This window comes from Mus caroli, chromosome 3 (assembly GCF_900094665.2).
Source record: "Mus caroli chromosome 3, CAROLI_EIJ_v1.1, whole genome shotgun sequence".
Lineage (NCBI taxonomy): Eukaryota > Metazoa > Chordata > Mammalia > Rodentia > Muridae > Mus > Mus caroli.
This window is the reverse complement of record NC_034572.1, coordinates 89,295,935-89,309,966: the sequence shown is the minus strand read 5'-3', so window position 1 is coordinate 89,309,966 and position 14,032 is coordinate 89,295,935. Positions and strand designations below refer to the sequence as shown.

At 43.3% G+C, this 14,032-nt stretch overlaps 1 protein-coding gene across 4 annotated transcripts in view; it reads left to right on the top strand.

Moving 5' to 3' along the window:
* Gabpb2 (GA binding protein transcription factor subunit beta 2) overlaps positions 1-14,032 on the top strand; it is a 35,591-nt gene that overhangs the window by 11,682 nt on the left and 9,877 nt on the right. For all 4 annotated transcript variants that reach the window (XM_021158570.2, XM_021158571.2, XM_029475267.1 and 1 more), the window contains exons 3-6: positions 1,477-1,616; positions 3,271-3,438; positions 4,150-4,344; positions 7,961-8,111. In XM_021158570.2, the coding sequence (XP_021014229.1) occupies positions 1,509-1,616; positions 3,271-3,438; positions 4,150-4,344; positions 7,961-8,111 (622 nt within the window). In that variant the 5' untranslated portion in view covers positions 1,477-1,508. The remainder of the gene's footprint in view (positions 1-1,476; positions 1,617-3,270; positions 3,439-4,149; positions 4,345-7,960; positions 8,112-14,032) is intronic.

Sequence of the window (14,032 nt, the reverse complement as noted above, 5' to 3'; positions counted from 1 at the left end):
CAGAGGCAGGCGGATTTCTGAGTTCGAGGCCAGCCTGGTCTACAGAGTGAGTTCCAGGACAGCCAGGGCTACACAGAGAAACCCTGTCTCCAAAACAAAACAAAACAAAACAAAAAAATAGTTTGGATCACATGGATTCCTGTAAGGTTGTAAGTGTGGCTTGGTAGCTATAAACCACACTTTTGATGATTTCTAAGCAAGTCATTGGCCATGCTGGCTGTGATGTCATTTGTCCACACTCTCAGCACCTGGGAAGCGAAGGCAGGAGGATCAGGAGTTGAAGGTTGTCCTCAGATGCACAGTGAGTTAATGGTTAGCCTGGGCTACAGGAGTTGCTGCCTGAAAGGAAAAGGAAAATAAGTTTCTATCTATAAACTTTGATAGGCATTACATCATCTCACTGTAGCTAGAAAACAAAAAGATTAACACTTGCAATTCAGTTTTAAAAAGATGCTCCTTAGTAGGAAAAATGAAAACTCCCAAGAATGGGAGAGGTTCCCAGAGAGGAATACTTGCATGTGCCCTGCCCAGTGTTCTGTTTAATTGTGTTATTGTTGTTTGTGTACGATGGGGGAGGGGGCACACTCCACTGCAACTGCATGTACTCAGAGGTCAGCGGACTGTCTGAAATCAGATTCAGTTCTCTTGAACCTAGAGTTCTGAGGGGTAGGTCATAAGCCATCCAGCTTTTACAGAAAGCACGTTTACCTGCTAAGCCATCTCACAGGCCCTGGTAGCCTTTTGTGTCTAGTGGAGGAATTGGATTGAGATTGAGGAAGTCTTTATTGGAATTGGTCAGTTTTGAGCCCGTGGGGAGTTTACCTCCCCTATACAGGGTCTCAGGCCCAACCACACAGTCATGCCCACTCCTACAACCCAGTCATGTGCTGCAGGCTATCATGGAGGGGTAGGTACCCTTGTGCTTTGCCTAGAAACTAGGGTGCATGTTTTGAACTGTATTCTTTAAAATTATATTCTACCACTGGGTCTGGTGATGAAAACCTATAATCCTAGTTAGTTGGGAAGTTGAGGCAGGAAGATCACAGACTGTAGGTCTACCTAAGCTATGGACCGAGTTTTGGACCAGCCTGGTCAAATTACCTAGATACTGCCTCAAAATAAAAAGGGGGGTGGGTGAGAGGGAGCCAGGTCTGGTGACACTCGCTTGTAATCACAGCACTTGGGTGCTGGAGTCAGAAAGATGAAAAGTCGAAGGCCAGTGTAGGCTGCCTGAGCTCCTGTCCCCAAACAAAAGCATCTTGTAAACACATTGCATGGTGGCTGTGGTGGCCCGTGTCTGTATATTAGCATCTGGGAGGCAGAGGAAGCAAGATATTTGAGTTCCGGGCTTTCACAGGCTGCATAGTGAGTTCTAGGCTGGCCTGGACAGCAAGGCAAAGCCACCAAGTCTCAGAGAAACAAGCAGAAGGCAAGAGAATGTTGGAGATGACTGTTCCCCTTGTGTTTGGATTGCAGCTACCTGGAAACTGCTGTTTCTATGCATTAAGATGTCTCTGGTGGACTTGGGGAAGAGGCTGCTAGAAGCTGCAAGGAAAGGCCAAGACGATGAAGTGAGGACACTGATGGCAAATGGGGCTCCATTCACCACAGACTGGGTAAGCTCAGCCAAAGGCCCCGTGCTTTCCTGAGCAAGCATGCCTTCCCAGTCCCCAAGGCTCAGCAGGAGTGGCATTCTCTTTGGTTCCTGGGTCATTCCTTCTAAGAGAGCTTTGGTTCACCTCACTGTATAGGTTCCCTGTTAGTTTTCCAATTCAAATTGTCTGAATATGTAGGTTGTAATTGTAGCTGTTAAGTACTTGGGATTTTTTTCCCTTTTGTTTTATTTTTAATATTTTTATTTGCAGATATGATGATGTATGCCTTTAGTCCTAGAACTTGGGAGGCAGGGGCAGGAAGACCTCTTGGAGTTTGAGGCCAACCTGGTTTACATAGCAAGCTCCAGGATAGCTAAAGCTACATAGTGAGATCCTGTGTCAAAAAACAAATAAACAAAAAAATTCCTAAAAGTTGCCCTCTGACCTGCATACACACATACCTATGTGGACATGCATGCATACACATGCAAATAAATATTACAGATACCAGGCAGAATGGTATATATATTTAATCTAAGCACTGAGTTCAAGAGACCAGCTTGGTCTGCAGAGCAAGTTCCAGGACACTCAGTGCTACACAGAGAAAAAACAAACCTGACTTTAAAAACAAAACAAACAAACAAACAAGTTTGATATGGTGAGCCTGTCAACTCTGTCAACTGGCTTGCAGACCAAAGAGCTTCAAAAGATTCAGGTCTGTGTAATAATGTGGAACGTCTTAGTATTCACAGATTTCCTAAGCAATGAGTGATGGTAATAATTTTGACAATGGAGTGATGCCTTTTTTTTTTTAAGATTTATTTATTTATTATATGTAAGTACACTGTAGCTGTCTTCAAACACTCCAGAAGAGGGTGTCAGATCTCATTACAGATGGTTGTGAGCCACCATGTGGTTGCCGGGATCTGAACTCAGGACCCTCACTGAGCCATCTCACCAGTCCCCTGGAGTGATGACTATTATAGTATGACTACTTCATAACCTCAGAGTCCTACTGGTTCATGTGTTTGTTTGTTTGTTTGTTTTGAGACAGGATCTCTCAATAAAGCCCTGGGTGTCCTGGGCCTCCATCTCATAGAAATCTGCCTTCCTCTGCCTCCCAAGTGCTGGGACTAAAGGCATGTGCCACCATACCCACCTCAGAATATTATTTTTGATGCTTAAAAAAAAGGAAGAAAGTAAAACTATCTTGTGAGGCATGCCTAAAATCCTGTCTTCTAGTGAGTCTTACTCAGTAGCTCTATCTCACTAAAAATCAGTACACTTCACAGTTTTATGGCCCCTTTACCTTCCCATCAACATTAATTTTTATTTATTTTATTATTTTAATGATGTACATGAGAGTATGGCTTCATGGTGTATGTGCATGTGAGTCCAGGTGCCTAACCTTAGAGGTTAGGGTGTCGGGTCACCAGCAGCTGGGGTAACAGCTGAGTCACCAGCATGCATGCTTGAAGTCAGTGCTCTTACCCGCTGCTCTCTGCAGCCTCAGTACATTAACTTTAAAATGCTATCATTTTTCGGTCTATCTGCCCAGGAAGAGTCTTTCTCCAAGAATGAATACTATAGGATTCATTTCTTGTTCATATATCTCTACCCAGAAATGATACAGTTCTTCACATGGTTGAACTTAATGAGTGTTATCTTCCAACAGCTTGGAACATCACCGCTTCACCTTGCAGCCCAGTATGGTCATTATTCCACAGCAGAAGTGCTCCTTCGAGCTGGCGTTAGCAGGGATGCCCGGACCAAAGTGGACAGGACCCCTTTGCATATGGCTGCAGCTGATGGACATGTTCACATCGTGGAACTGCTTGTTAGGGTAAAGCAAGAATAATGGTGGGAGCCTGGCAGTAGTGGCACACACCTTTAATCCCAGCACTCAGGAGCCAGAGGCAAGCAGATCTCTGTGAGTTCTAAGCCAGCCTGATCTACAGAGCGAGTTCCAGGATAGCCAAGGATACACAGAAAAACCCTGCCTTGAAAAACAAAGCAAACAAAAAGAATAGTGGTCGGATTATGCTGTAAGACATTTTTTCTTAAATAGTGGTAGGAAAGTGGTCTGGAAATACTTAGTGTAGGTGGTCACTGAGTTGCATATCTATCTATTTATTCATTCATTTATTTATTTTTTTACCCATGGAAACTGTTTTTCAGGAGTCATCATGGAAATTATTTTGTTTTCTGATTTGTTTTTTAAAGGCTAAACAGATTTTATTGATTTTTCTTCGTTCCTTTTCTGTAGGTGTTCTCTGTACTTATGCCTATTTTTTTTTCAGGCCCTACTCAGCTTTCTGTTAATAAATGCAACAAAATCTGTTCCTTTCCCTTCCTCAGCCATCTGTGAGAATTTCCCAGTGATGTCCTTAGCAGACCCACTCACTGAAAGCATAATGTCTCAGCATTCAGGAGGCCGTGAGAAGTGATTCTCCCTCTGATAGTCCTTAAGTGAGAACTAGCATTAAATGTCTCTGTGTGAATGTGTTTGGTAACGGGATCTTACACGGATTGAACAGTTGCTTTCTCCCAACAGAGTGGTGCAGATGTGAACGCAAAGGACATGCTGCAGATGACAGCTTTGCACTGGGCCACGGAGCACCATCACCGGGATGTCGTCGAGTTACTTATCAAATATGGAGCTGATGTCTACGCTTTTAGCAAATTTGATAAGTCTGCCTTTGACATAGCAATGGAGAAAAACAATACTGAGATTTTGGTCATGCTTCAGGTGTGTTTCTTTATATTCCCCAAAGTACACTAATTTAGAGATTATTTTGAGGGAGCTGAATTAAAACAGAATTTCCTCCCATTTTATCAAATTATAGCATGTCTTGATCATGTGATTCTATATTGGTACCTCTCTTTCATTTTTTTTTTTCAGTTGAGACAGTATATAAAGTAGCCCAGGGCGATCTCAGATTTTGAATGCAATTAAAGACGAGTCGTGATCTTCCTGCCTCACATATGCTGGAATTACAGATAGGTACTACCATGCCTGGCCTATGTTTTGAGATAGAGTCTTACTATAAAGCCAAAGCTAAAGCTAGCCTCTCAAGTAGGCGTGCACTTAGGGTTTGTTCGTTTGTTTGTTAAATAGGATTCTATAAAGTCCTGAATCATTCAGTGATTAGAAAACAGCATTGTGGAAATACTTAGTTGCCAACATTGCAAAGCTGAAGACCACAGATCTTTTCTGGTTCTGAGAGCTGCCCAGCTTTCAGGCAGCTCCACAGTCCAAACATCTTTCTTTCTTCGTCCTGCTGCTCAAAGTCTCCTCCCCCACAACTCTTTGCTCCCTTTACTGTTAGTGGGGCTTTCAAGAATCTTCCAGGCGTCTGTTCCTCTTGGGTATACGGGCTTTTGCTTACCTCCTATTTGCACCAAAGGCTGCTTAGCCTCCTTCCTTTCTGGAGCAGACTTCTGATTTAGAGAGAGGGAATGTTACAAATTGGAGGAACATGCCTTAGAATTCATGCACATGTGTGCCCTGGATCACTAGTGCACAACACACATAACAAATAAATTATAATTAAAAATACTTCAAACCAGCTGTGGAAACATGCGCTTATAATCTTAATGTTTTGGAAGCAGAGAGCTTGCTAGTCAACCACCCTTGTGTACTTGATGAACTCCAGACCAGTGAGAGACCCTATCTCAGAAAACCAAGGAAGGTAGCATCTGAGGAGCTACACTCAGGCTGTCTTCTGGCTGCATCCTCCCTCCCACACATCCACACACAGTAACGTGTGTTAGTCAACGTGGCATATGCATATAGAACCCCACCATTTGGAGGTGGAGGTACAAGGATTAGAAGTTCAGACTCACTGGGTGGTGGTGGCACACGCCTTGATCCCAGTACTAGGGAAGCAGAGACAGGTGGACCTCTGAGTTCAAGGCCAGCCTGGTCTATAGAACAAATTCCAGGACAACCAGAGCTACACAGAGAAACCCTGTCTCAAAAAATAAAGACAAACAAAACCAAAATAAATTTAGGGCCCAATGAGATGACTTAGTTTTGCTGCCAAGCCTGATGGCCTGGGCTCATTCCCTAGAAGCCACATGCTAGAGAGTGAGAGCAGCTACCAACAGTTGTCCTCTAACCTTCATGTCTCTATGTGCACATGCACACCAACTAAAAACATTCAGAGCCAAGCATGGGGGCTCACACCTTTAATCTCAGCACTCAGGAGGCAGAGGCAGGTGGATCTCTGAATTTGAGCCAAACATCTAGAGCCACACAGATCCAGTCTAAAATAATGATAATCCAGTCTAATAATAAGTAAATAAATAAATTTAAGAGTGGAAAAAAATTAATCAGGTCAGTGAACTGGCTCAGGTAAAAGTACCGGCCAAGTGTAATGATGTAGGTTTGCTTCTCTGTCCCTACATGGTAGAAGGAGAGAAAACTGACTCTTGCCAATTGTTTTCTGCCCCCCACATGCATAACCCCTCCATACACACACACAGAAAGTAATGTTACTGTATTCATTATTAAAGAAAAAAAATTCCATGTTAGAAAAAGTACAAATAAAAAACAGATATGTAGTGCTGGAGAGATAGCTTAGTGGTTAAGAGCACTGAATCTGCACTTCTGAAGGTCCTGAGTTCAATTCCCAGCAACCACATGGTGGCTCTCAACCATCTGTAATGAGATTTGACTCCCTCTTCTGGAGTGTCTGAAGATAGCTACAGTGTAATCCTATAATAAATAATTAAATCTTAAAAAAAAAAAAAACCAGATATGTAAAAGAACAGGAAATGATTCTTTTTAAAAAGAAAGTAGTTATGTACAGAGAAGGAACAATGAAAGTAGTTATGTATAGAGAAGGAACAATGAAAGTAGTTATGTATAGAGAAGGAACAATGAAAGTAGTTATGTATAGAGAAGGAACAATGGACCTGGGGTTTGGGGATGGCAGGTGCTTGGCAGGTAGGCCGGGTCTGACATGCAACTAGTGAGGTGGTAGTTTCTGTGGACAGTGGGAACGTAGTAGAAGCTTTCTTTGTTTTGTTTTGCATTTTGTTTAGACTGGTCTCTCTGTGTAGCCCTGATTTTCCTAGAAGTAGCTTTGTAGACCCGGCTGTTGTTAAATTTATCTAGATCCCCATACCTCTACCTTCCAAGTGCTGTGACTAAAGCTGTGTATCACCTCTCAAGACTGAAGGGGGGTTGTGTTTGTTTGTTTGTTTGTTTGTTTGTTTGTTTGTTTGTTTGGAGAGGGAGTTGAAAGATGATCTTTCTGTGTGCTTTTGCTTCATGTGGCACTTGCTCTGAAACCCATGCTGGTCTCAAACTCAAGGTGATCCTCCTGTCTCAGTTTCTGGAGTGCCGGGATTACACGTTTGAACCAGCGCATCTGGATTTAGAACAAATCCAGGATTGGTGTGGTTGTTTAAAAAGGTAATCGGAGATGGTACATTGGATGGAGAAGCCAGCGCTAAGGAACGTATGATTGCTTTCATCAGGCTCGGCAAGCCTGCCCGAGAGAGCTTCCACCGAGGAAGCTGCTGGAGGTTAGAAATAGCAGACTGAAGAATGAATTTAACAGTATCCGGAAAATGAATAATCTGTTTCAATTGAAGTTCTTAGTCAATGGGATAATTACATATGAAAAATAGCTGCTTGTGCATTTTCGGGTTTTGTTTGTTTTTCATGACAGCTGGTTTCTAAAGACTGGTTCTTCTCCTAAACTTTCAGTTATTGTTCAAAGCCCTTTCATAACTGGACTTTTTTGATAGTTATCATGTTTATAGAAAACTTCTGAAAGTAAAAATAAAAGATAAGCATCTTTTCACCAAATTGAGCAGACATCCTTGGAAGCCAGAGTGCAGCATATGGAAGTAGACTTGAGAATCTGCTCCTCGTTTGTCTGCTTGTTACACGTTCTCTCAGGGATTTCTTCAGTGGCAGAATGGAACATGTTGTAGGACAAAGCTCTAGAGAGTATTTTGCTCTGCAGGGATCTCCTGCTAGCATCTTGTCTTGTAGATAATTGATCACAGAATATTAGTGCTGCAAATTACTTTTAAACTCTGCAGACCAGTTCCTTCCCTCCCTTTTTTTTTCAAGTTAAAATGCAGAGCGGTTAAGTGAGGCATATAGAAGGCATGTGAGTAACACACCTCTGCTTTCTCAAGTAGAAACAAGCTCAGGGAAGCCAGCTAACACAGTTGCTTCAGTTTGAGAAAAGCTGTCGTGCTAATGAGAACCCTTAGCTCCCTGGACATCGCATGCCAGACTAGTTCTGCCTGATGGAGCTTGGGAGGGGCGGGGCTGAGTTGTTCAGTGACTGTGTGACTAAAGCTAAGTGTACTGACTTTGAATAACCTGCTTTGTTTGGCAGGAAGCAATGCAGAATCAGGTGAACACTAAGCACGAGAGAGCCAACCCAGTGGCTAACCCTGTGGCTGTGACTGCTCCGTTCATCTTCACCTCTGGAGAGGTCATTAACCTCGCTAGCTTTGTTTCTTCAGCCAACACCAAAGCAACCTCAGGTAGGGCTCTGATAATGAGGCATCTGTTTCAGGCTTAGGATGAGCAGAGTCCTAGTTTTCTAGACATAAATAGATATTCTGTCTGATACCCACTCATAAACAATATTGCTCAGAAGTGCTGGGATTAAGCTCTGAGATAGAACCCTGGCTGCATGTGTGAGGCCATAGAGCACATCTCCAATCCCACAGGAAGGGAGGGAAGCAGCGCAAGCTCTTGCTCTTAGTGCTTTCTAATGAGCCTGGGCCTCCCACGCCTGAGCTGTGCTCACAGCCCTCCCTTTTCTGTGTGCTGTTCCTTTGTTTATTAAGACAGACTCTCACGGTATTGCAGGAGGGCCTTGGACTAATTCTGTACTTAATGCTGGCCTTGAACTTGTAGCAGTCTTCCTGCCTCAGCCTCTTAATTGCTGGTATTACAGCTATGAACCACCATAGACAAATTTATAATAACTTTAAAAGCAAAGACATTTTTCTTTCTAAAAAAAAAAAAGGAAGATTGTGGGGAATTATTATCATGGGAGTAAAAATGAACACTGTTAAAAACAAAATATTCTACATATTTATCTGTCAAAAAGTTGTGCCTCCAAAAAATTTTTTTTTAATAATGAAAAGATTATACTTTGCCAGGCTTAGTGCCACATGCCTGTAATCCCAGCAGTCCAGGAGGTGAATGTAGGAAGGTCAGGAATTTAAGGCCAGCATCTACTACCGTAAACCTCTCAGAAATCTGCACTCCTCGGGAAGCAGAGGCAGGTGGATCTCTCAGTTTCAGGCCAGCAGCATCCGCATAATAAATCAGCAACTGAACAAACAACTGAAAAGTTACGCTTTGGGCTAAGATGTAGCCTAGTTATGAAAGTGCTTGCCCAGCATGTACACAGGCCTGAGGTCACTATCCATTACTACATGAACAGCTTGAGAGCACAGACATGTCATCCTAGCACAAAGAAGGTAGGAGCTGGAAAATCAGAAGTTTAAGGTCAACCTCAGAGGTTCAAGGTTAATTTAAGGGGAAAAAAGGCTATACCTGACCCAAAAATGAAAATATAACAGCATCTAAGTGTGGTACTGCCGAGGGAAATAATTAAATATTCTTAGTTTAAAACAGTAACAAAATCAAAATAAAATAAAAATTAGTAGCTGTTGAAATATTAATATAAAGGAGGTACATGCGATTATTTAAGTAGAATAAACTTAATTTGTAAGCCAGGTCGTGGTGTCTCATCCCTTTGATCCCAGCACTTGGGAGGCAGAGGCAGTCACACAGAGTGAGAAACCTGTATTGAAACAAACAAACAATCCTAAACCCCAACTCCATTTGTTCAGGAGCATATATGTTGGTCTCGAGTGTGTGTGTGTGTGTGTGTGTGTGTGTGTGTGTGTGTGATTTTTGTGTGATTTTGTCTCATGTGGTTTAAACTGGCCTACTTTAGCCCTCATCCCTGAGATTGCTGGGTTTGGAATAAATGTTGTATGTATGTACTTTACTATCATTATTCAAAGCAGAGAAAGTACTTAGTTGATTGACACCTGCATGTCTCCTGGAGGGTAGGTAGATGGGGTAGTGCTGAGACAAGGCCTTGTAGCCTAGGATGGCCTTGAATTTGTAGAATCTGGGAAGGCCTCTACCTTCCCAGTCCTAGGATTACAAGTGTGCGCCACACACCTAGCCTGACACTTGTATGTTTTAAACTCTAAAAAGGAGCAAGTGAGTTTATTTTTATCATTTTCTTTCATATATATGTGTTCTTTGATGGGAGAACTTGCATCCTCAAATAAATTCCTAATTCTTGGCTTATTTTTCTGTTTCTGACTTTGAAAGATTAAAGACTAGGCTGGGTGTGATGGTGTGGGGGTTCACACTGTAATCAGAGCTCTGTGAGTGTGAGGCTAGCCTAGTCTACACAGCAGGTTCCAGAGCTCTGTGAGGATAAGGCCAGCCTGATCTACATAACAAGTTTTAGGCCTACCAGAGCTACTTAGTGAGACCCTATTGCAAACTAAACAAAATACAAAAACAAAACAAAGTAAATAAATAGTAAAGCATTTGGTATTCTATTTCTGTACTCGCAGCATTCAGAAAACTGCCAGAAGTTCCAGGCCAGCCTGAACTATGTAATGAGAGCCTGTTTCCATTAAATAAATAGAAAATGTGTAAAAGCAAATGAGTAAAAATAAATAACTAAGCTGGGAATGTAGCTCACTCTTAGAGTACTTGCCTACCATGTACAAGACACTGGATTCAGTCCTAGTACCTAAGGAAAAAGGAGAATAATTACATTCCCAGGCAAGTTGTATATCAAAGGAAAGATCTTAAATACATTACTTTTGAGAGACAGAATAGCAAATGAAAGCATGTACATAAACACAGACAGAATTCTGAGGTCAGGGCTATACAAGGAGGCTGAAGAGATTGCTCAGTGCTTAAGAGCACTGACTGCTCTGGCAGAGGGTCTGGGTTTTGGTCCCAGCACCCTTCATGTGGTTCTCAACTGCCTGTAACTAGTTCCAGGTGACCCAGTGCTCTCTCTTGATCTCTGTAGATCCCTGCTGGCTGGTACAAGATGCACATAAACCCATGTAGGCAGCCATGCACACACACATACACATAAATAAAAGTAAATATAGTCTTGTAAAAAGAAAAACCCACAGGACTGGAGAGAGAGCTCAGCCATTAAAGGGTAGCTCACAACCACAGCATCAAGAAGAACACAATGGAACAAAAAGACTGTGTACAGCTAGGAGCTGACTGACTGACGAGCAGCTTACCTTTGGAAAAGTCTTCTTCTAAGTCTTGTTTACTGAGCTCAAGCATGGGAATTTAACAGCTTGTTTTATGAGGTGGTTCAATTGGGGTTTTTTGTTTTTGTTTTGTTTAGTTGTTTTGATTTTTTGTTTGTTTGTTTGTCAGTCTAGGCCTGGAGCTTTCTGTGCAGCCCAGACTGACCTCAGAGTCTTGAGCACGTGATGTCCCTGCTTCTCCTTCCCAGGTGGTAGGATTATACCTGTACGCCACCATCACAGGCTTGAGGACTTTATCCCAGTGTCCAGTTGATTCAGGACTTCAGAAGTAACTCTTAAATGATGAGAGGCTGGAGTGGCAGTCCTGAAGCAGGAAACCACTTCATGAGCTAGAGGCCAGGGACGAAGGGCAAGGAGAGGTGACAGTGTCACATCCCCCAGAAGGCAACAGTGAGCTTCATTGTATACTCTCATAAGTTTTCTCATTTTGTTTGTTGTTGTTGAGACAGGGTTTCACTGTGGATATCCCTGGCTGTTCTGGAACGCAGGGATCCTCCTCTGCCTCTACCTCCCAAAGGCTGTAAAGATGTGCGCCACTCCCACCCCCACCTCCACTTCGCCCCCACCCCCCTACCTCCAGCTAACACTTCATTTTTTTTTAGTTCACTTTTGACCTTTTTTTTTTTTCCAGACAGGATCTCTATGTAGCCCTGGTTCTCCTGGAACTTGTTAGGAAGATCAGGGTGTCCTCATACTAAAAAGATCAGCACATGCCTTTAATCTCAGCACTTGGGAGGCAGAGGCAAGCAGATCTCTGAGTAGACCAGCCTGGTCTATAGAGTGAGTTCCAGGACAACCAAGTGTACACAGAGAAAGCCTGTCTCCAAAACCAAAAACAATAAAAGGAGGCCAGTTTAGTCTAATCAGGGTACCCCAGAGCCTATTTCAGGAGGACAGATTGGCCACTTCCTAGGTAACAGCATCGGAGGCTGACCTCTGCCTTCCATGTGAGCATATACTACCTCAAAAGAGTTACCAAAAGGCTGCAGGCTGTACTCTGGGTACTGTACTCCAGCCCACTGCCCTCTTGGAATGTATTCAACAAACTGTTCTTCTCCCAAAATATAGTTATACATGTAATTGTATGCATATTTATGTTCCTTTTTCCTTTTAAAATAGTCTCATTTAGCTTGGGCTCACCTGTAACTTGTATAGCCAAAGATGACCTTGAATTTTTGACCCTCCAGCCTCTGTTCTGAATGCTAGGTTTACAGGCTCATGCCCTTCCCGGCTGGGAATAGAAACCAGGGCTTCAAATGTTCTAGGGAGGCAACAGAGCTACATTCCCCAGCCCTGGCAGCTGCAACTTTTATATTGACTTAATTCCTTGCCAGCTGACAAGAAGTCTCAATTATGAGGTCCAAGTCCATTGTCACAAGACGGGGCAAATAAGGCTGGATTTGGAGGGAGAGATAAGTTGATGCTTGCCATAATCTCTGAAATTATAATGAAAGACTGGGGGAAATGAAATTCATAACATAAAAAGTATACTTCTGCAGAAGTGTTGAGTTACTTCATAAAGGTAGACCCGTTCATTATCAGCGCTAATTCACTAACCTAGATGTTTGCTGTGAGAGCAGCATTCAGATAGACAAGTAAAACACAACAGTTTTTTTTTTTTTTTAAGATTTATTTATTATATGTAAGTACACTGTAGCTGTCTTCAGACACTCCAGAAGAGGGCGCCAGATCTCGTTGCGGATGGTTGTGAGCCACCATGTGGTTGCTGGGACTTGAACTCTGGACCTTCGGAAGAGCAGTCGGGTGCTCTTACCCACTGAGCCATCTCACCAGCCAGTTTTTTTTAAAGCACATCACGTTATAGTTAAAGTAGATAATAGTGGTTTTCAAAGCATTAACCCATTGTGCCTTGCTGGGTGTTTGGAACTGGAAACTTGAGGCTTGTATTAGCTATGAAAGTGCATGGTTACAGCCCAACACTTGGAAGGTGGCAACCAAAGAATCAGAGTTCAAAGCCATGCATGGCTACATAGCAACTGTGTTGGCAGTCTATGCTACACAAGACCCTGTTTCCAAAAGCAAAAATAAATCAATAAAATGTGAAGTTTGGGGAATGTTTGTTTACTTGAGACAGCTTTTCATTGTGTAGTTTAAGCTGGTCTTAGACTTGTACTGAGCCATTTGCCTGGCTCAGCTCTGTTGTGCTGGGACCATAGACATTGCCAATCCTTCATCCAGCTTCAAACCCTGAGGCTGTTAAGCATGTGTGCTCTGTAAGGCTGTCCTGTTCTGTCATTATCTGCTGATGCACAGCCCAGGAGGAGCATTGTCCCCTCAATATGCTCAGCTTGTGAGGAGCCATGCTCTGTAAGCCTGCTGCCAAGGAGGGCTGCACAGAGGCCTCAGGAGTGGGTGACATCACGTTCTGCTAGACACTGGCAATGGAAGAAAACAAATAAGTAAGGGAAATGTAGTCGGCTGTGCCAAGCACATTGAATTAATCTACTGTTGTCAATGGAACATTTACTTTGTGGAGGAAGTGGAACATGCTGAAGCACACGTGGAGTCAGAAGACAGGTCGCAGAAGGTGGCTTCCTCCTCCCACCATGTGGCTTCTAGGGATCAAGCTTGGCAGCAAGCACCTTTACTGCTGAGCCATCTCAGCCTTAAAAGAATTTTAACCACACAGTTGGCTGAAGTCCATTTGGATTAGGGAACACAGAAAGGATGGGGCGAAGGCCGAGGGAGGATTTATCTCCTTCCCACTGGTCCTCATTTTCCCTTTCTAATGGATTCGGTGACCCCATGCCTCGGCATCACAGCCAGATCCCATCACCCCAGGACTGGCCACACTTGCAGCCCTCACTTGGTGTCAGCCCCCTCCCCAGCTCTCTCAGAGCCTCAGCTTGGTGGCCCATCTGCTGAGTGAATTACGGTTTCTTTTGTCTTTTATTCTCCAGCACTTTTAAATTATATATAAAATATCAAAGAACTGTGCCAAGCACGGTGGCACATATTTTAATCCCAGTAATTGGGAGGCAGAGGCAGTCAGATCTCGATGAGTAGCCGGGCGTGGTGGCGCACGCCTTTAATCCCAGCACTCGGGAGGCAGAGGCAGGCGGATTTCTGAGTTCGAGGCCAGCCTGGTCTACAAAGTG